Source organism: Achroia grisella, unplaced genomic scaffold (assembly GCF_030625045.1).
Source record: "Achroia grisella isolate CSIRO2021 unplaced genomic scaffold, CSIRO_AGI_Agris_v1 utg558, whole genome shotgun sequence".
Lineage (NCBI taxonomy): Eukaryota > Metazoa > Arthropoda > Insecta > Lepidoptera > Pyralidae > Achroia > Achroia grisella.
The window spans coordinates 1,387,193-1,410,454 of NW_026712938.1; the positions used below are offsets into that span (position 1 = coordinate 1,387,193).

The 23,262-nt window shown below is 34.1% G+C and overlaps 3 protein-coding genes across 3 annotated transcripts in view; 2 read left to right on the forward strand and 1 right to left on the reverse strand.

The window, feature by feature from the left end:
* LOC131848516 (probable chitinase 10) overlaps positions 1-14,391 on the forward strand; it is a 33,410-nt gene extending 19,019 nt beyond the window's left edge. Inside the window, exons 38-51 of the mRNA XM_059198407.1 lie at positions 61-194; positions 548-759; positions 1,430-1,565; positions 1,643-1,785; positions 1,912-2,097; positions 2,474-2,765; positions 2,975-3,084; positions 3,462-3,608; positions 3,867-3,988; positions 4,090-4,223; positions 4,311-4,522; positions 5,012-5,284; positions 12,214-12,393; positions 12,875-14,391. Coding sequence (XP_059054390.1) covers positions 61-194; positions 548-759; positions 1,430-1,565; positions 1,643-1,785; positions 1,912-2,097; positions 2,474-2,765; positions 2,975-3,084; positions 3,462-3,608; positions 3,867-3,988; positions 4,090-4,223; positions 4,311-4,522; positions 5,012-5,284; positions 12,214-12,393; positions 12,875-13,150 — 2,557 coding nt within the window. The 3' untranslated portion in view covers positions 13,151-14,391. The remainder of the gene's footprint in view (positions 1-60; positions 195-547; positions 760-1,429; positions 1,566-1,642; positions 1,786-1,911; positions 2,098-2,473; positions 2,766-2,974; positions 3,085-3,461; positions 3,609-3,866; positions 3,989-4,089; positions 4,224-4,310; positions 4,523-5,011; positions 5,285-12,213; positions 12,394-12,874) is intronic.
* Positions 14,392-15,598: 1,207 nt separating this feature from the next.
* LOC131848503 (probable serine hydrolase) lies at positions 15,599-19,535 on the forward strand. Its single transcript, XM_059198391.1, has 3 exons — positions 15,599-16,240; positions 17,499-17,709; positions 18,684-19,535. The coding sequence occupies exons 1-3, from the start codon at positions 16,151-16,153 to the stop codon at positions 19,370-19,372; spliced, it is 990 nt and encodes a 329-aa protein (XP_059054374.1). The 5' UTR covers positions 15,599-16,150; the 3' UTR covers positions 19,373-19,535.
* A 286-nt stretch (positions 19,536-19,821) lies between these two features.
* On the reverse strand, positions 19,822-22,591 carry LOC131848502 (tRNA methyltransferase 10 homolog A). The gene is made up of 4 exons (XM_059198390.1): positions 21,959-22,591; positions 20,990-21,136; positions 20,366-20,471; positions 19,822-20,109 (listed from the first exon to the last, which is right to left on the reverse strand). The coding sequence occupies exons 1-4, from the start codon at positions 22,466-22,468 to the stop codon at positions 19,985-19,987; spliced, it is 888 nt and encodes a 295-aa protein (XP_059054373.1). The 5' UTR covers positions 22,469-22,591; the 3' UTR covers positions 19,822-19,984.
* Positions 22,592-23,262: the final 671 nt, after the last annotated feature.

The following is a 23,262-nucleotide window of genomic DNA, read 5'->3' on the forward strand; positions in this document are numbered from 1 at the left end:
TGCGATGGTAAGTTTTAAATAGGATATGTTCTGTAAAATGTTTTATTTGGTGTGTTATAGACAAGGTTCCGGAAAATATACTCCAAATGACATCGATTCTACCCTATGCACCCATATCGTGTATGCATTCGCTGCTCTTGATAGTGCCAAGCTGGTTATAAAACCGCACGACATGTGGCTTGATATCGAAAACAGTAAGTTCTCTATAAAGTAAACAATGTAATTCATTATAAAACATTTCATTTTGATTTTCGGGAGTTGGCTGCTTGTTGTTGCTGTTTAAACCAGAAATAATGAAGTTTGTAGCATCATCGTATCTGAAAGATTGTAATTGTATTAATGGTAAACACGTGGCTGACCGAGGTAAACTAGATTTGTAGTTAATCTAAAACACGTGGCTGGCCCAAAGCGATCTTTTATATCATTCCCTTTAATGTTTAAAAGGAATTATGTAAAATTATATATAAAAAGGTCGCTTCAGATCAGCCAATGTTTTGATTATACGTAGTTTTACATACTTTTTCTCATTAAAAATTAAAACTTACAGAATTCTACGAGAAGGTGGTAGCTTTGAAGAAGCGAGGGGTGAAAGTTTTGCTTGGTCTTGGCGGATGGGATGATTCCGCTGGTAACAAATACTCACGATTAGTGAACAGTTTGTCAGCCCGCAGAAAGTTTGTCGTTCACACACTTGACTTCCTCGAGCAACACGAGTTCGACGGCCTCGATCTGGACTGGGAATATCCTAAGTGCTGGCAGGTGATGATTTAAAACACTACCGTTGTATATACTCTTTTAATAAGGAGAAATAAAATAGATAGTGATTATTCTTATGCCTTCGCTCAAACTATTAAAAGAGTACTGGAGTAACTCGAGTTGGGAGAAATCAACTCGAGTTAACTCGAATTCAGCCAATTCAACTGGTAAATAAACGAATGAAATGATAGAGCGAGAGTTTGATTCAGTCATTAAGTTCGTGCCTTAGTAGGTACTCCCGCCATTAAATCGACCAAAAGAAACCGACAATGACATGAAGTTTTCCGATCATATCATACCTTCTTCAGAAAATTCGAGTTGAGAGAAATCAACTCGAGTTAACACGAATACAGCCCAACTTGAGTTAACTCAAGTTGACCAATCTATGATATGAATACATGTTAAATGCATAATTAGTACTTCAATACATCTTACTAGAACTTTAATATTTAACAACGCATAAGAAATTTTTTACAGATACGTTTAAGTATTTGTCTATGTCTCAGTTTATTTTATTTTACTAATACCAGAGATTGTAACAAACAGTTTTTCTTGTTTCAAAGTTTAGTCACGTCTGAACGTAGAGTATATTGATGTCGTCATTTTGTTAACCGACGAAATTCACGTATGTCTAATAATTTAGTTATTTAATTTATTTATTGAAACATTATAGGCGGCTTGCGAGAAGGGTCCGCACTCAGACAAAGACGGCTTCGCAAGCTTAGTTAAAGAACTTCGCGCCGCATTTACTCCTCGGGGTCTGCTCCTCTCTGCTGCCGTTTCAGCCAGCAAACGAGTTATTGACGTTGGTAAATATTCAAATTGGCAGCTGTATTCACCAAAACAATAACTGGTTGTTAACATTTAAAGTGACATCTTATTTCAGCGTATGATGTACCAACATTATCACAAAATTTGGATTGGATTTCATTAATGACTTACGATTACCACGGACAATGGGAAAAGAAGACTGGTCATTTGGCACCCATGTACCTTCATGAATATGATGATGATCTCACATTGAATGTTGTAAGTCATCTTCTATTTACGAATCAGAAAAAGTAGAGACTGTTATTTACTCTTCATATTGTTCTTGTTACTTGAAATTTTTCATTTAATATTATTATATCCTACAATATCTTCATTGTGTTACAGAATTATACCGTACATTACTGGATAGAGCAAGGAGCAGTTCGTAACAAACTCATTCTAGGCGTGCCTTTCTATGGACAATCATTCTCTTTAATGGAGAACAATGTAAACGGTCTTGGTGCTTTTAGCGACGGAGGTGGCGAACCTGGAGACGAGACTAGAGCTCGTGGCTTTTTGTCTTTTTACGAGGTACTTTTCTTAATATTTTACTTTTCTCAAAATACTATTTATAAATAGCAAACAAGCTAACAGCTCACATGAAGGTAAGTATTTACTGTCGCTTATATACATGAATAGCATTACGAACCTCAGGACATCACGTAATACCCCTCGCGCATTGCCATTCCGGAGAACTAAGATATCGTCTTACGTACACTATCATTTCACGACCATATTTCACCCTTGCTTACAAAGTTAGCTGCTTTGCAAGAAAAATAGGTGAGCCAGAAGTACACCCAAAGACTGTAGAAAGTTGACCTCGGTAAAAGGTAAACCTGTTAATTTTATTGTGTTATATTGTGTAATATTTATCTTTCTATAATTTGTCGTCGTCTTGTTGTTATAGATATGCGAACGTATCAAAGTGCAAGGCTGGCAGGTGTACCGTGACCCAGGCGGTCGCATTGGGCCCTACGCGTCGTACGACGACCAGTGGGTGTCGTTCGACGACGAGTTCATGATAAGACACAAAGCCGAGTACGTGCGAGCAATGGACCTCGGCGGCGCTATGGCGTGGTCGCTCGATCTGGATGACTTCACCGGCAAGCACTGTGGTTGCGGGAAGTCACCGCTCTTGAGCACTATAAACTTTGTGCTGAGGAACTATCAAATGCCGCCACCTTGTTTCCTAGAAGAGAGTATGTGTATAATATAGTGTATTATAAAAATAATATATGTATGTTCAACATGCACATTAATATGTATATAGCTTAAATGTGTTTGTTAAATTCGTATGACATGCCGCATTTAACTAAAAATGAATCAATCCATGTTATAGAGAACGAACCTATTATCTTCTCCCAGATTATAATATATTCAGTTTATATATTACTTTCCTTCTCTACAGTACAAGGTCCACGTCCAGTTGTAACAAACGAAAATGCTTTGACACCAGATGTGGGAAATTTACCGGAGATTATCAACCAACCTGAAACAAGTCCTTATGATGACAATATAGTAAGTATTGTTATTAAATACTTAATAACATGCATAACAAATATGCTAACTGCAAAATTAGTATATGAAAACAGTATATAATAGAATAAGGTAAGAAGTAATATCGAAACAATAAGGTATAATATTATTAATAAATGAAATAATATGCACCCTGGGAAGGTATGTAACATCTGAGATACAGTATAATTTTATACTAGTTCAGATGGAACAATTACACTTGTATGTTAAAATTGTATTGTCTCTTATGTACAACTTAATTATGTAACACAACCTATAACTGCAATAAATATTATTATTATTATTTATTATTAAAAAATATTTTTATTCAACCGTCAGCTGCTTTATCTAAATATGCTTAGATGTATTAACATTTTCAGGGAAATTCTGAAGTTTCAATTTTGGAAGGGAAATCATGTTCAGACACTACGTTCAAAGCTGATAAAATAGACTGTAGTAAATATTATTTATGCTTGAATGGACACTGGATGGAACTAGCCTGTCCTGCACCGTTACTCTGGAACCAGGTAAGTGCCAAACGACTCCATGAACCGCCCATATATATGCACTTTCCAAGCCCAATGAGAAAATGCACAGGAGTCTCTTCTGTTAAAACTTTTTTTTTACTATGCACATAATTGATTTTAACTCTAGGCGCAAAAAGAGGAATATTATAAGTTTGAAGTGTGTATGTGTCTGTTATTTTATTCTAAAACTAACCAGTCATTATTATGACGAAAATAGATACATATGATATTAGATACAATTACATACTGTTATTACAGAATCACTGTGACGTGCCAGAAAACACCCCATGCAGCACCAAAACATACCTACGACTGACAGAGGAAAAGTCAACAGAGAAACCCATACTTGCGTGCTATTTTACTAACTGGGCATATTACAGGTACTAAAAGTTATTAAAAAATAAGTTTTCTTAAAAATCCAATTAAACTGCAACAAGACTTCATTTTACAGTATAATTGTTTACTTAATTTGAAATTGCAGGAAAGGAGAAGGCAGTTTTGGACCAGAAGAAGTGGACCCATCCCTATGCACACATATTATTTACGCGTGGGCACAAGTCGATGGCTCAACGTACCAAATAGTTTCTGGAAATCCAGAATTAGATGTGCAATATGGTAAACACAGCAATTAAATTAACACTCATAACAGTTAATATTAAAAAAAATTAAACCAGTGTAATAACCATATTTACATTATTACAGACTTCTATGGAAAACTAACTGAACTACGATCAAAAGGATTGAAAGTTATTCTCGGTGTGGGCGGATTGAAAGACTCGGAATTCGAAAAATGGAGTCGTTTGGTAGCGAGCCCACAGAACAGAAAAACATTTGTGAAATCAGTTCGGAAATTCCTGCAGAAGTGGAACTTTGACGGCCTTCAGATAGCCTGGCAGTACCCTATTTGTAAACAGGTAAGGAGTTAATAATATTTTTTTAAGATAACCAACAAAATAAGGACTTGTTGTACTTTTTGTTTTTGTGGAAACATTGTTCGTTTGTATACATAAAAACGCCCCTCTATTTTTATTGTGATACAATATTTTATCACCCACCAATCATTTTGACCAATGATACATAGTCTAAGTTTCTACTAGATGTAGGGTATATTTTAGGGATGTGCATGGTTCACCCGCCTGCGCTAACTAAACGATATATCTACGCTGGCGGGGCTACTAGTGGAATATGATAGCATAACCATGTTAGTTAGGTCACCCACCTTAGTTTAACTCACCGTGACAAATTCAGCAGGAATTAACCATGACAGATACCATGTAATGTTAACCGCATGAAGGTCGACCTGACGTGTAACGTTGATGTTCAGTTGTCATTAGGGTGATTATATCTATTACAACTTCCCTTTCCTTTTAACATTTCATTAACTAACTTTAATTTAATTTTAGATTCCATGTATTGACTTCGACATCACGGAGAAAGATAATTACAACGCACTGCTCACAGAGTTGTCGAAAGCATTGCGGCCTCATAATTTAGAGATATCAGCTATGGTATCGCCGAGCCCAGAGTTAGCTTCCTTAGCCTATGACCCAGAGGTGTTAGGAGCTACGCTTGACTGGATTTCCATAGCGGCCAATGATTATTATGCCTCTAACACTGGGAGAACAGCTTATCTAGTTTCTTTAGAAACTAGTGACCTAACGGGAATCAGCAGTTTTGTAAGTAATTTTTTTTCTTTTAATATATGTAAACGAGATAAAAAGTCAACACAACTTTTGAAATTATTTATGTATATATAACCAACATATTATAATTGTAATTATAGTGTTGTTGTAATCATCAATAAGTAAGTAGATACAACTGGTACAAGTGTCTCAAGACATTCAACAACAGTCGCTGTTTTACAGTAATTAAATTGAATATATTTCAGACATAACTAGAAAAATATAACTAATCTTCATATCGAAACTTATTGAATTTTAGTATCATCATGACACTAAAATTCAGGTGCTTTATAGGGTCCCTGCACTGTTGGTGATTAGTTGCATATACGAGTATATGAACTCTATGAATTGCAGCCCTTAACGTTTTTTATTAATTATTAAAATTTCATCATCAATATAAGACATTTTAAGAGATACCGCAGTCTAAATAAAACATTGGCTGTGAACTAAAAATATGTTCAGGTTAAAGACTAACGTTTCATAAATATCATAGTTCGATAAATCTATTGTTGATAGCTGATTGTAAATCTACAATCGGTCTGTTTGTTTTCAAATGTAACTGTTGCAAACTATTTTTATACCTTTTTTATTGTTTGATTTTTTATAATATTATATTGTTTTTATATGACATAAGTCAATTTAATACAAAAATATTCTACAACTACAACGGTGCCGTTTTACTTTTTGCTCGTCATCTTGATCTCCATCCTTCACATTTGGTCCTTCGTTGCCGTTTTAGTATTTGCTATAACCATGCAAACGAGATCCAAGACGCAGCAATGTACTCGAGCAAAGGATACTAGCGATGTATATTCAGGGTCGGATATGCCTGTCGCAGATGGGCTCAGTCGGTCACCTGTAATTGACCACATCGTAGACGAAGCCACGTTGGCATCTGCGTCTGGCCACCCTGAACCTGTTACATCTAGTCAGTATCCCACAGTTAGCACCGAACGTACGAATATTAGTGCCGGCTCCAGATCGCGTATATCGGGGTCTCTGCAGTCATCATCCACGGTTAGGGCACGTAGGTTGACTGCAGAGGCACAATTAGTCCGACAAAGTATGGAACGGGAGCGTGAGCAGTTCGAACGTGAACAAGAGTTCGCCATGCAGCTGGCCCAGAAAAGGTTTGAACATGAACGTAAGCTCATTCAACAGGCTAAACAAGTAGAAGAACTGGAGATGGAAGCAAACCTAGCGGCTCAGGAATCAGAGCGCCGCTCCACTCGTTTGGTTAGTCCATCACATTCTCGTACTGCGTCCTGGGTAAACGACGCACATAATACTTTTACCTGTCCAAATATAGACATTATTGAGCCCGTAATGAATCCGAAACAAAAAGATAATGCTCATTTTTTAGCAGGTTCAATTCCGGAACCAAACTATGTCGATCGAAATGATGTAAGTAATTCATCTCATCATATTTCGGAACCCATCAACCGTAATATTCAGACTATATTTTCTTCTGATAATGCTAAAAAACATGAATATTTGCAATATGTTAACAATGAACAACCTTTGACATGTCAAATTACATCAAAATCGACTAATAATAATTTATTTCGGTCAACGTCAAATAATGTTCGTTTCTCTAGGCAACCTACATTGAACGATAACAAACAGTTTTCAAACACATTGCCTAAGAACTTAGAAAATAAAATGGATGTTCCAACCGGAGTATGCTCACACAAAATTTCACATAAATTCATCGATTTATTGCCATTCAGCGGCCGAGTGACCGAGTGGCTTATGTTTAAACGTACCTACCAAGATTCTCAACACTTATTTTCACCAACAGAAAATCTCGCTCGCTTGCGATGTGCACTCCGTGGGCGCGCTCTTGAAAGCGTGTCTGCGTTGCTGTACACGGCTGAACAACCTGAAGAAGTTTTAGAGATGTTGGAGCAGACTTTTGCATTGCCAGAAGTCATCGTCTGGCACGAGATTACCCTTGTTCGAAGTTTGCCTAAGATAAGCTATGATCAAAAAGAACTCAATTCTTTCGCATGTAGGTTACGTAATTGTATATCAGTCATTAATAGCTTGAACCAAAAGGAACATTTATACTCATTAGAAATATTTCATAGTGTACTAAGCAAATTGACACCTATATTATATAGTCATTGGAAAGACTTTGCTTACTATAGTGACAGGACAATCCCAAAATTACAACTTTTATCTAAATTTCTTGATATTGAGGCTGATAAACAAAATAGGTTCGGTCTAGTTCTTGATTACTCAAAGCGACCTGCAATAAATGTAGTTAGCAATAATCCTATGCGTTACCATAATATTAATGCCATATCCACACGCAAAACAAATACTGATCTTTGTCGTTACTGTAAAAATAAACACAAATTGACTGATTGTGACAATTTTAAGTCACTTACTTTAGATGACAAATGGCGTTGGTTACGTGAGGTAAAAATATGTTATAAATGTCTTAAATCAAAGTCACATCGTTGGAAAACCTGTAGAATTGATCGTTGTGGTGTTGATGGTTGTGAACGTTTTCATAACCCATTATTGCACTCGACATCCACACCTTCCATACATCATGCTGTTAATGAGGTTTCTCTCTTGCCTTCTAATGAAACTGATCAGAAAAGTAACGTCATGGTTACTAACACTTATTCACACAACAGCAGCACATTACAACATAATCAAATATTTTTAAAAATCGTTCCGGTAGAAGTAAGTGGGCCTAACGGAAAATATGCTACATACGCCTTACTTGATGACGGTTCAACGGCGACTTTAATCGATTCTGAGGTGGCAGATCGTATAGGAGTCACAGGGCCAAAGGATTCAATTAAGGTTGACGGCGTCGCCGGCATGTCTACATATAAGCCTGTCCAGCATGTAAGTTTTTCAATAAAAGGTAAAAACTGTTCTGAGATGTTTTCTGTCACTAACGCCAAAGCTATCGACTCACTTTCATTGTTCACCCAAACTGTCAATCGAAACGATATATTACAACACGGTCATCTTCGAGATTTGAGCAGTAAACTTACACTTGTAGATGCAACTCCTAAAATTCTTATTGGTGCTGAACACTGGTATTTGACAGTAAGTCGTGAAGTTAGGAAGGTTCTAAGAACCAACCATTAGCTACGCGTACTGCTTTAGGTTGGGTTTTGTATGGTAAGTCAACTAGGTGGACTAAACCACTTAATTTTATAAATCACACCGTTTTCAACGATAGCAGTCGTAGTGATTTAGTTATTGAGGATCTCATTAAAGATTATTTTCGTTTAGATGCTATAGGTATTTCGAAGTTAGACAATTTGTGTTCCAAACAAGACAAACTTGCTTTAAATACGTTGAATACCACAGCTAAACGTCTGCCGTCTGGTCGGTTTGAAGTAGGCTTACTATGGTGCGAAAATATTCCCGATTTACCTGATAGCTATCCTCATGCGTTATCTAGATTTGTTGGTTTAGAGAAACGTATGGCTCGAGATATAGAGTTCAAAAAGGCTTACTGCAATTTCATTAATAATATGTTTGAAAAGGGTTACGCTGAAGAATGTCCTAAAGATACATACCATGATGCTGTCGGCCAAACTGAATTAAAATCGGTCCGTTGGTACTTACCTCATTTTCCAGTAATTCATCCTCAGAAGAAAAAACTTAGGGTAGTTCACGACGCAGGTGCGAAGACTGCTGGTATAAGTCTAAATTCATTATTGATCCCCGGGCCAGATCTGTTGCAATCATTACTCCATATTCTTTTTCGTTTCCGTGAAGGTCGTATCGCCTTAACAGCTGACATAAGGGAAATGTTCCCACAAATTAGAATTAGGAACCATGATCGCGATGCTTTACGTTTCATTTGGAGAGAGAATAGTAGCAGTCCGATAAAAGAGTACAGAATGACCTCTGTAATTTTTGGCGCAGTCTGTAGCCCATGTACCGCCTTATACATTAAAAATCGGAACGCCGAGGAATTACAGAAGTCATACCCCGCGGCAGCAAAAGCTATAATTAATGATCACTATATGGATGATTACTTAGGGAGTATGGACGATGAAAACGAGGCTTCGCAGCTCGCGGCTGATATCGTTACTATTTACAAGGCAGCAGGAATGGAAATGCGTGGATGGATATCAAATGTACCCACCGCGCTTACTGCTATTCCTGAAAATTTACGCGCTGAGCCACTTGAGAATGTTCACGTAGGACCTGAAGCATTTGTCAGAACATTAGGTCTCATATGGCACCCACAGAGCGACACCTTTAGTTTTCGTCTTGGGCCCGGTATACCTGATAATGCAAAATTAACAAAACGGAAGGTGTTGTCTCATTTAATGTGTGTGTACGATCCACTGGGTCTTCTTACTCCACTGATAATTCAAGGACGTATATTATTTCAACAAACGTGGAGAACCAGTGTTGATTGGGACACCGAGTTGCAATCAGATATGGTTCAAAAATGGTTATTCTGGTCTCAACAATTACGCAAAATTTCTGATTTTAAAATTCCTCGTTGGTACAGATGTGGGTTCCAGAACAAACAAATCGTTGACAGACAGATTCACGTTTTTGCCGATGCAAGTGAGCAAGCATATTCTTGTGTCGCTTACTGGAGATTTACTTTTTCAGACGACTCCGTGAAGTTATCACTCATTGGTGGAAAAGCACGTCTAGCTCCGCTTAAACCCACATCTATACCTCGCTTAGAACTTCAAGCATTTTTGATTGCAGCTCGTTTTTCTCTTACCATACGCTCCAGTCACAGTGTTAATGTGAATGCAACTTATATCTGGTCCGATTCCACCACAGTATTAAGTTGGATTCGAAGCGACGCCAGAACATTCAAACCATTTGTCGCTAATCGTGTCGGTGAAATCACAGAGATAACTAACGTTAGTAACTGGAAATTCGTACCAGGTAGTTTGAATGTTGCAGACGATGCAACAAGATTTAAAGATCGCGATACTGATTTGAAGCGATGGTTCTCTGGACCCGAATTTTTATTATTACCGGTCTCTGATTGGCCTAAAGAACCATTGACTTCGGAGACCCTATCCACTTTCGAGGAGTTGAAACCCACGAAAGTGGTAGTGGGACTAACAATTCTGGATGAACCTTCATCGGTTACACCAGATCCCTCGCGCTTTAGTGAGTGGTTTCGTTTGGTGCGTGCAACCGCGCGCGTTCACCAATGCGCGAACAAATTTAGATCTCTTTTGGCACGTTTTAAAGATCCAAATTCTAAATTTAATAGGGACTCAAACCTACAATCTCCGACCGCTTCAGATATTCAGAAAGCTGAAATTGCTATTCTCAGAAAGTCGCAAATAGACAGTTTTAGCCAAGAAATGGCTCTACTACACGACTCCAAACCTCTGCCAAAATCGAGCAAACTACTTTCTTTGTCTCCTGTACTTGACGAAGAGGGTCTTCTCAGGTTGGATAGCCGTATCAAGCGCCTAAAAAACGTTGATTGTGACGTTGTATCCCCTATTATACTCGATGGTCGTCATCCAGCTGTACGTCTTCTTATTCGTCACTACCATGTCAAAGCCGCCCACACTTTCAACGAGTTGGTTTGCAACGAGTTAAAACAACGGTTCTGGATTTTTCGTTGCCGCAGTGAAGTCCGTTCGATCGCCAAAAGATGCATGTTTTGTGTGAAACGCAAGGCTAACCCACAGATTCCTCCAACAGGTGACCTACCAGAAATGCGTCTTGACCACCATTCACGTCCTTTTACAAACGTCGGTTTAGACTATTTCGGTCCGGTGGAAGTCACAATTGGTCGCCGCAGAGAAAAACGCTGGATTGCCTTATTTACATGTATGACAACTCGTGCTGTTCATCTGGAAATCGTCGCTAATCTGTCATCTGATTCTGCCATTGCCAGTTTACGTCGCTTTATAGCACGCAGAGGAGTACCGAAAATAATGACATCTGATAATGGAACGTCTTTTGTGGGAGCGAATCGCCAATTAGCCGAGTTCCATAACCAGTCCGTACAAGACTTCGCTGCCGCTAACCATTGTGAATGGAAATTCATACCACCTGCATCGCCGTTTATGGGAGGCTGCTGGGAGCGTTTAGTACGGACTGTCAAAACCGCTCTCCTGACAACTTTAAAGGAGAGAGCACCAAAAGAGGAAGTTCTTCACACTTTCTTGTTAGAAGCGGAGGCTCTAGTCAATTCCAGGCCTTTAACATACGTCACACAAAACGAAGAATGTCAGAGCCTTACGCCGTTTCATTTTTTAATCGGTACTTCATCCAATCAACAATTACCCTTGAGACTAGATGATGGAGTATTTTCATTAAGGAAGGAGTGGCAAAAATCACTTTGCCTATCCGAACACTTCTGGAACCGTTGGCTTAGAGAGTATTTACCGACTCTAAAACCTAAAAAACAGCAAGGAGGCGTGTTCAAGAATTTTAAAGTTGACGACATCGTCTTACTGGTCGATCCTGATTTACCACGAGGAGTATGGCCTATGGGAAGAGTAACTAGGGTCTTCCCAGGCAAAGATGGAGTCGTGCGAGTAGCAGATGTGGCCACCAAAGGGGGCACGCTGAGGAGACCCGTGCGCAAACTGGCCCTATTGCACGAAGACACAATTGTGTAGCAAAGTGCTACACGGGTGGGACGATGTTGCAAACTATTTTTATACCTTTTTTATTGTTTGATTTTTTATAATATTATATTGTTTTTATATGACATAAGTCAATTCATTACACAAAAAATATTCTACAACTACAACGGTGCCGTTTTACTTTTTGCTCGTCATCTTGATCTCCATCCTTCACAGTAACCTTTGTTTCAAATGATACCATAAGGGTCATAGTATGAGTAGGTAAATAGGTTCAAAAATTGTATCTAAATACATTTTTCTTGTGTTGTAGTATTAAATAAAAATACCCATTTAAATGGTAGTACGTGTTTACAGAACTACACATTATCGTACTGGTCGAGTGTAGTACCCGCCCGTCTGTTGGTACTGGGCGTGCCGGCTTATTCGCGCTCCTACACGCTGCGTGGGGCTGAAAGGGACGTGGGCGCGCCCTCCGTTGGACCCGGTCAGCCTGGCGACTACACCGCTATCTCAGGATTCCTGGCATACTACGAAGTTAGTTTTCCATTTTTACATATTTTTACTGATAGTAAGTAGTAGTAGATGTCGTAAATAATAAGCGACATGGAAACAACATCACAAACTGTATTGTGGACTGATAATAGGGGTGAAAGCTCATGCTCTACAAATCATTAATAAAAATAAAATAATCCAGGACAATTCACACAACGCTTCTTAGTCCCAAGCTAAGCAGAGCTTGTGTTAGGGGACATAGACAACTGATTATCGGACAAACAATCATAGTCATGAAAACAAGTTTTTGTACAAAATAAAGCTAAACCGCTAAAATATCGAGGCCGTAAAACTTCGTACTTAGAGTCAAAATTATAGTATGTTGTGCCACAAATAAGAATATTACATAGTTATGTATATTCAGCGCTATAGATTACATTGTTTATTATTCTACTCAATGAACTAATCTTATAATAACTAAGTAACCGCATTATTTCATTCATTTTGTCTAACATTTGTATAGGTATGTGAAGGAGTTCGTTATCGCAATTGGCATGAGACGAGAACAGAGAATGGAACGTATGCATCACTGGGTGCACAATGGGCGTCGTACCTTCGGGCGGGCGAGGTTCACAGCGCAGGTGCAGCCGCTGTCGGTGCGGGCCTGCGCGGTGCCGCGCTGTGGGCGCTAGACCTGGACGACTGGGCCGCCCGGTGCGGCTGCGGGCCGCAGCCCCTGCTGCACGCGCTCCGCCATGGACTCTACGAGCCTGACATGCCCTACACGGGTTGTCTTTGAATTATCTCGGACTCAATACAATCGTGTTTATTGTATGCCATTCTTATAGAAGATTTAACGAAACGTCAATGATTTTTTGGATAGAAACAAGTAGACATCCACTTCGGAAGCACCATTTTCTATACTCAATTGAGTATACAAATTTAAAATTTGTTATATACCTTTAAATTAACTAAAAATTGCTTTTTGGTATAAAATTCTTAGAGTAACAATTATTCTGAACATAATATCAGTATTGATGATCAAGATAGGTTTACAGAATCGATTAGGTGTACTTGATATAAACAAGATTGTAATATGTTATCTTGTGATTGAATACAGACACATAATAATAATGTTAATTGTGAACAAAAATTACAAATATCTCCAATCACTGTGTACTGTGTACACTCTGTACACTATAGGTATACGAGACCCCGAATCGTGATGACTCGTTGTTATTTGTTTTCTATAAAAATAAAAAAGTGGAGTCAATGGAAAAGTGTGATGAAATAATTAATCAGTGCATGGGGCATTAACCTAAAGACACTTATACATTAATCCTTCGTTTAAGGGAATCAAAATGAAGAGCGTTTAACATCTAATATTAGTAACAAATAATGTGTCTTTTCCAATTATGTTAATGTGACTCTAACAGTCTGTTCCTAATAAATATATAAAAAAAAATGTTAACTTCTGTATTTATGATTAGAAATGCATCATATAATAAATAATACGAATCTTAGATAATGTCTACTAATCTGCCCATTAGAAAACCGATTGTAAAATCGGAAGTAAGATAACTGTTTATATATAATAAATAAATTTATATATAAACCTGCAATAAATGGAACCAATTTGAAACCAAATTGAAATTTAATTTGCTTTGAAAAGCTTCTAACTCGTTAAGTGAAATATTAAATACATACTCAATGTGATATTTTTATATTACTATATTTTATACATTTGTACAATGCGTAATATTAATTGTACTTTTATACTTGATAAAATATATTTAGTATGTATGTGTGTAGCTAGTTAAGATAATACTTAAATACATAAAAATGTACCTCCATATTTCTACAAAACTACTTGTTAATAGTTCTGCATATTAGTGTTGTAGGTACAAGCGATTTCTGAATAAAGAGTAGAATCCTTTGAAAGAAATTAATACCATATTCTGAGCTATGAATATACCAACTGTACAATTTTGTCTAAATTGTATAAAAGTATTTCAATAAAACTATTTTGTTTGACTCTTATTTTTTCATTTGAAATAATGAACCTATTACATGATATCTCCATAAGAATTAATACCACTGCAAAGTCACAAAGTTAATAATATTTGCTGGTAGTTAGATATACGTTAACGAGTCGATAGCTGTATTTACTTTACCACGTATTAATTATATCGAAACAGTACTACTACTTAATAAAAATATAAATCGAACCTTAACTATGGTTTACACCTACTTTAAATTAACAGCTACAACAAAAGGACAACACATAACGACAAGGGAAATCTATTAATTTTTATAAGAGTAGATATCTACATAACAAAACTTCATTCACATATGTTCTGTAGGAACACTTACGATTGTTAGTAATAATATGGTAAAAATGTTATTAGGTATCACTACAATAATTATATTAATAACTGGCACCTACCCACATAACTAAGTGTAAGAGAGGATTTATTATGCTTTTTTTTATTGATGACTTCAGCATAATATGTACCTTTATATGTATATATAAATATTATATTTATATACACATATATAGTCCCTAAATTTAAAAAGAAATAAAAAAAAATATACATAAAAAAATCAATATGCAATAAATTCTCATTTTTACATTTTAGACGTAATGACTAGTAATGACGTTTAATTTAAAAATTAATATTAATTACTAATAATAATCCATTAAAAATATTTTTTCATATAGGTAATAAAACAAAAATCGGTTATATCACGGTTTACATGTAGGTCGTTATGTTTACGATCACATTGTACAATAAATAAATTTTGCGTTTTTTGCATCGATTCCTACGAATACCTACCTAATTGAAGTAAAATTTTGAAATATCTATATTTTTTATTTTGATCATACAAAATACTTTGAGTTCCAGTTTTAGAGTAATACTGGAGTCAGCTCTCTAGAGCCCCGTTTTCTTTCAATTTATATATCTACATAGTAGAGAATACCTGCTAGTTAAAGACCAATTTCCATAGTATTTGTATCGTGTGATTTAACAGTATACCTAATATTTAAAATACGTAGATGTACTCATTTAATTCCATGAATAGTGTATATCAGAATATTAGATATAAATAATTCTTAGAGGAAAAAATATACCTACAATAGGTAGGGTATTCATTCTTATGTACCTACCTATCCATTGTCAAAAAAGTTGAACAAACTCGCGACTACGTTTATCAGTGTCAAATCAAATATGTAATCAGTGAGTTACACTACGTCTGGTTTGAAATGTGTACTTTAGACTTTTGAATAAGTACATAATGTACTTAAAAGTCTAAAGTACATTTTTCTTCTTCGCGTATTCGTGGATCACGCGTATTTATAGGCATTGTGCCCTTGAATTACGTACAGTATTACGTAGCTGTTTCATCATATACAATATAAGCCGATTGCTATATCTTTTGCATTTATATATCTAAATAGTGTACTTGTACAATGATAATTATGTAATATTTTCAGTTTATTTAATAGATAAAATATATTATTATATTTTATGTAATCTATTCAATTCTGAATATTTTAACTTAACCTCACTTCTAAAAGTCAGTCTGTGGTAGACGGACGTAATTTTTAGTGATAATAGTGAGTAATATGTGATAACACTATGGAAGTGACCCAAGCAGTTTAAATTCAATGCGTGTTCCTATCGACCTAGCCAAAAATCAGAGGGACCTACTGACCTCGTTATGTCATATTGATTGTTTGCAAGCGTTTTATAAATTAGTAGATGTAGTACGTTTGGCAACTAAATAATCATTGAATATGGCGAAGCGTATATTAAATAGAAATGTATTATTTTATAACAAGGTTAACTTCCCGGTATGGACTCGATGTATTCACAATACAAACCAGGTGAGTGATTTCAATTAAGAACTATCAATGAAATTTTTAAGAATTAATATGTAGGAAAATAATTAAACCAGACGTCAAATAATTAAGACGCTAAAACTAACTATGACTCTATACTCAAAGTAAAATAGAATTATAATTACTTAATGTATTTATATTAATTAGAATAGTAATTGCATGTAGGTACATAATAAATTGGATTCATAACAACTTTTTTCTGCTATTTGAATTCTGGTTTTTTTAATATTATTATAATTAGTACCTATTTTAGTCCTGAAATTGACAGCATTTTTGGACTATATGAAATATACGAATAATTGTCTATACTTTATTACAATACAGATAAACTTTCTTACCTTATTTCTTCTACCTTAATATACTTTTCTCCTCACTTATAAACTAGGTAGGTCGGTAGGAATTTTATATGATAGTGTTTTAATTCTTTTATGTAGATCATACAGACGTTAATGGCTTTAATAATAATCGCGCTACTCATGACTACTTAAGATCTAATTAATTACCTTTGATATTCTTGTCAAATAAAAAAAAAACTTCATGAAGATATCAATTTATTAAGCTACGTATATATATATATATATATATATATATCCACGTATATAAATAATAAAAAAAGATATTAATTAAAATTTTAGTACATTTTCGTAATTCATTGATTAATAAATAGCATAACTTTTTCCATTAGTTTAACAGTTATTATTATTTATTGCTCAACTAATTTATCAAATAACGTTAGATATATTTATGTAGGATAAAATTGTAAGCCCTAGATTTTTGAAAATTTTGAATTAACAGATTTTTGTAAAGTTTACAAAATAGTTTTAGTTACGACATGAGATGTACGGAAGAAAGCCATTTAGAATGCGTTTAGGAATATACTTCGATTTACTTACTTAGGTTTGGATAGAAATTATAATATTATATATACCTACATATAATATTTTCTATGAATTATCTAAGTATTAGTTCAAACTCTGCGCAATATATAGAAAAAAATTAAAGAAATTAACTGGGTCACAGACAGAGAAGTGATTAGATTTAAATTGATTTTTAGAAGTAAACGGTACGTACTTGGCTTTTGACTTAAAGATTTAATAAGTTGATTAATGAGAATAGTATACAAAATATATAGTGTGTAATAAATAAATAATAGTTAAAGTTTGCAAATATTCTTTGGTTTTTTATTACTTTCATAAAAGGTATAATAGCCATTTTCATTTATTATTACGTGAATTTATTATAGATTCAAACTAAGGAAATACAGATACCAGTGCAGTGGGGACATATATCGGCAAAGTTATGGGGAAATGAAAACGAGCGACCCATTCTTGCTCTCCATGGATGGCAAGACAACGCAGGCACTTGGGACACTCTAGCTCCGCTACTAAGTAAACACAGATCTATTTTAGCCATCGATTTCCCTGGACACGGACTGTCGTCTTGGGTGCCACCAGGTAATTTAAATATATACATATATCTTCATGTCGTGTTGTCATAGAAATTCTCAATTGACGACTTGCCGTGGCCACATTTTGCTTAGCATATTAGAACGCACCGTGGTAGGGAGCAAACTTTCCCATGATGTAAGTTTGTATGAAATATAAGGAAGTTTTGTATATATATCTTATCTGCCTGAGAAATTATGTGTATGGATGAATGTTTATTACTCTTTCATACAAAAACTACAGAATGGATTTAGATGAAACTTCACAATAATATAGCCCATATGTTATTCTGATAATAACACATAGGCTATAATTTAAAAAGATATTATGTAATTTGGGCGAAATATAATGAAAAATGTCATGTAAGTGTGATGCAGGCAGGCGAATTTACATGGGTCAGTTAGTTTTAATTAGAAATGTTACTTCGCTACGTTACATCGCCGTAACATTGCCGACTTCCGCGATAAATTGACATCACTTGTGTCGACAACTGCTTGCACTACTGTATAAATAATACATTTGCGAAAAATTATAACTTTATAGCCATTAATATAAGATTGCATGTTCATTATCAGAATAGAGCAATAAATATTAGTGTACCTACTACAGTTCATGGTAACCGTCTCGGCTTTAATTCATAAATTTTATCAGTTTTTTGAAGAAAGCGATAAGTGTTTATAACACAAAATAAAATATAGCAGATCATTCTGAAATGTCATTTCGAAAATGCCTTAATTGCACTACTTTACTGCACTTTTTACCGCGATATCGATATTTATATGCCCAATTTTAGAGATCATTACTACTTATAAATTATAATCAAGTTAATAGATAGTCTATACGATACTGATTAAAGATTTTTTATTACCCCACTTGAAAATTTTATATTTCAATCACTTTGAAATATATTTTTTTTAAATAAACTATAGTAAATTTAGGTATATATTGCACCCGAATTTAAGCTTTTTTTTTATTTATTTCAGGTGTACATTACTACGCATGGGAGCTACCTCGTATTATTTTATTCTTAAAAGACTATTTTAAATGGGACAAACTTTCACTATTGTGTCACTCAATGGGATCAATAGCTGGACTACGTTTTTCCTGTTTGTTTCCTGATGATGTAGATTTTTATATTGCCTTGGACAGCCTCGTGGCGGATGACTATGATTTAAATGTATTTATAGACAGATATCCTAGCTTAGTGCGCAAGATTAATTATCTACAAACTCGTTTAAATGACGAACCTCCATCTTATAGTTTTGAAGATATCGTGAAAGTGTGGCACACTGGGACCAGAAAATCGGTGTCTATGGACAGTGCCCGTATATTGTTGAAACGTGGTGCAAAACAATCCGCTAAAGATCCCAATAAATATTTCTTCTCGCGCGATGCTAGACTAAAATACACCTTATTTACCCCTGAAAAAAAAATGTTTGTTGAAACTCTTGTAAGGAAGCTGATTTGTCCAACGTTATATATTAAAGCAATAGATTCTCCATTTTCTTGTGACGAGTTTTCTGTAGAAATGAGAGAAATTATTGCCAAAAATAATGAAAAATATGAATGTCACTTCTTACCTGGTACTCATCATATACATTTAAATAACCCAGAGTTAGTATTTCCCCTTGTTTTAAATTTCTTACAAAAGTACAATTTTATTTCTGAATGATATTAGGTAGATAATAGATTACTCAATATTAGATAAAATTATTAATTCAATCATTCTCCTCATAATAGGAAGAATGTTTATAAAAAATAACGTTTTTATTCTTTTTATATTTCGGTGCGTGATATTTTAACACGAGTACTGTCCACTAACCTTACAGTTTTGAAACTAGTTACCATATATATTATGTATTAATGCTCACTTATTTTACAGCATCTTTGAGTATCAAATACTTATTGATATATTTCTTTCATTTTATTCGTAATTACACTTTAAAAGTTTGTTTCTTTCCTAAATTATTGTATTAATTGACCACTAGCAAAATGTGGGTTCTATCCATAGTCTTTAGTTAGTTGTAGTATAACTAGAGCAAGATTTTTGAAATTTGAACTATGTATTTAGAACCATCAGTTTTTATTTGCCAGGAGATTGCGATCGCATAGGGGCATTTTAAAAAACATATTTTTGAAATAAAATTCCCTATAGTTCATCTGGTTTACTTTTTAAAAATATCAGAGTGCTCTAACGAAAGCTATGACAATTTGAAACATGTTTTAATAACAAACTAATTTAATAATAATACTATATATGTTACAGAATTCATTCATATCACAATTATGTTTCTGGTACAGAATTTCTATTTTTGTCACAAACATGGGCACCTTTTCTTTCTGGTAGAACAGTCATTAGAGTTTCTTGCCAAGAAATACCTTCACATACTTTAAGTATGATCTCGAATACTGTAAATAAAATTAATTTTATTTATGGATTTGAAACAAACCCAATGTTAATTTATTATAAGAAAAAATTCAATCTATTTAGAACAGAAGTTATTACATTAATTATACTATTGGCAAATAAATCTTTATATATATATATTGAGACAGAGAAAATCCCAAAAACATACTACCTCTATTTTTATTATTTAAGTAAAATATATGTGTACATAATATTTATGCATTGTAACAGTTAAACTACTAAATATACAATACTTACCGTGATCTATAGTCAAAACTTTTCTAGTCTTCATATTAACATATTTGTCTAGCGGAAGTTGTGCATGTCTGATACCTTGTTCAACAGCTATCCTATGACAAAGACCCTGCAACACAGTATTGTATGTGTTTTATAAACAATACATGCCAAAGCATGTATTATAAAATTATTTTACTCTTTGTTAATCACTAAGCTAAGTATTTATTTATTTATTAATACTACGGAAAAATTTAATACATTATAAACTGTATATGATTGGCATCATCTATCTGCTATTATATAGGAAGTTTATATATAAGCAAAAAAGTAAAATACAAGCAAACAAGTTGGCATACTGGCAGTCAGATGATTAATTTAAATACTTATTAATTATAATCAAATGTATGTTTCTGTAACATACACATTTTAGTTTAGTACAGACATTGTAATCCATGTGGATTTCACTGTTTACTCATATTCAAACAATGAGATAAAATGTATTTCCATTATTTGCTCTGCAATACTTATTTGACAATGATATTTCTAAGATTACTTAATGATATTTTAGTACAATTATACTGTACTATATTTAAGTTATTTGGTTGTGACAGTGAGAAATTTGAATCTTATTATGTTTTAACTAACCTTGTGCTTATTATGATCCACCAAACCTCCAATAACATAAAATGTATCTTCTTCAAAACTTTCAATTATGTTTTCTGATTCACTAGTTAAGTAAAGTATGTTCCTCTTAGGAAATATATTAAGATATGATTCTTCATGAAACTCTACCTGTAAAAATACAAAGAAACAATGCACAACAAAAAATAGGTATTTATTAAAAATGTTATAAGTAAATATATTTTGTGTTTAATTTACATTTACAGCAGCAACACTACTTTCAGCAAAAAATAATATGCAACACAAAGGTACAGGAATTTATAGAGATATTCATAATGTAAAATACAATAAAATATTTTTTTAATTATAGGAATTTCCTATGTACATAATAATTACTATTTAAATACTCATTCATTGGCCAGAGGGCCTAGCAGAATGCAAACAATTATATGTATATATATTTATAAACTTATAAATTCTAATTTGATAAACATTTATTATATTAAGTATATACTTATATTTCCAATTATATATTTTATTTGATCTGGAGGACATAATCACCCATGATACTGATATTGAGACTCAATTATTTCCTATTAGCATTAGAATATACTAGATCTTTCAACAGGGATATGTCATGACACATTTATTTATCAGCTTTTACCTTCATCATGAAAATTAATGTTCACCAATATAATATAGAATATTCCACATCTGTCCATGTAAATTAATTAATATTTTAGTTTAGACTAGAATTATAGAAGTTTATGTTTGTGTTCAACTGAAACAGTTTAGCCTTCATAGATCACACATAATACTCAAACTGCAATTTTTTTTAAATAATTCATTAAGAATTTATCACATATTTTATCAAAAGCAAACAACTTGCTATAGCTTAATAGGATATCCACAATTAAAAAACTTACAATTTGGTAAAGAGTAACATTTACACATCCATAATAATAAACATAAAACATGAAAGTTTTTACTTACATCCCAATTTTCATAACCATTGTGTCTTGCTATATCATTTTTTGATTTATCTCCAAAGCTAGTGATGTGAAATTGAAGTGGTGTATTTGACCTTCTATTTATAGAATAACATCTCAATATTTGTTTTATAACTTTATACCTATCTTTCTCGATCATTAAATGATCGAAACTCAGGTCTATGACAATACCAATATTTTTCTTAGATCTCTCTAGTTTCATTTTTTTTAAAGCTTTCCGACTTGGGCCAGAATCTAAATTTGCATCCCTTGCTTCTTTTCTTCTTTCCTTAGCCCTGGCCTTTTCTCTGGCTCGTTTATCAGCTTTCCGATTTTCCCACTTAACTTTTTTTAACCACTTTCTCATTTGATTTTTAGTGTAGGGTCTTGGGACCTCATTGCCTTCATCATCCTTCAGGCCAGGATCAATGCCAATATCAAAGAGTGAGTACTGTTGGAAGGTCAACTCTTTAGGTTCTTCTGTATGGATTGTTTCAATGTCTTCCTGGATCATTATTATAAATCATGTATTTTATTTAAATAATAACCTCTAAGGTAGTATAAAATCAAGCCATTAATTTATAAATTATAAGTACACTTATAACAGTATTAAGATAAGTAGCGGCACTTTTTATTTTATTTTCTATTTAATGTGTAAGTAAATAGTTATTATTTACATACATTAAAGTTTTTACTCAAAATATTTCTATTCGCAAATCGGAGTTGCCTAATGTCATATCAATGCTGTCATGTCATGTATCAGTATCTCCCAACTGTCAATCATGCTATCAGAAACTGTCACTACTTAGAGATGTTGACTACTCGGATAAAACTCGAGTAATCGAATTGGACTCGAGTTACACATCTCGAGCTAAATATATAAATATATATATATAAATAATTGTTGATATACCTGTTCTTGCATTTAACTCTCTTTCAGGACAATTATCATTGCTAAACTTTACAGGTAGGATTGTATTAAATAAGTGTTTGTCGTTTACATATATAAATTATACCTTTCTCATTGGCCTTTACACGTAGTAATTTAGCGCAGGAAAGCCAGAGCACGCAGTCATTAGTAATTACATTATACTGTTTTTGTGTTCACTTTTTCATATGGATCATGTCTTTGTCATGGTGAACAGAGATAATGGGGTACCACGTACTCCCATTATTTCCAGCTTTTTTAATAAGATTGGTATTGAAATTGTGTCAAATGCACGTGCGAGGTCGAGGAAGATGCATAAACATTTCCTACCCCTATCCAGGAGCCGCACCACGTGATCGGTAAGCTCATGAACTGCGTCT

Bases quoted from the DNA above. Each gene is read 5' to 3' on its own strand.
- LOC131848503 (XM_059198391.1), top strand. From the start codon at position 16,151: ATGGCGAAGCGTATATTAAATAGAAATGTATTATTTTATAACAAGGTT. The intron at 16,241-17,498 runs GTGAGTGATTTC...AATTTATTATAG, and splicing joins GTATTCACAATACAAACCAG to ATTCAAACTAAGGAAATACA. The intron at 17,710-18,683 runs GTAATTTAAATA...TATTTATTTCAG, and splicing joins GTCGTCTTGGGTGCCACCAG to GTGTACATTACTACGCATGG.
- LOC131848502 (XM_059198390.1), bottom strand. From the start codon at position 22,468: ATGATCCAGGAAGACATTGAAACAATCCATACAGAAGAACCTAAAGAG. The intron at 21,137-21,958 runs GTAAGTAAAAAC...GTATTTTTACAG, and splicing joins ATGGTTATGAAAATTGGGAT to GTAGAGTTTCATGAAGAATC. The intron at 20,110-20,365 runs GTAAGTATTGTA...TTTTATTTACAG, and splicing joins AGTTTTGACTATAGATCACG to TATTCGAGATCATACTTAAA.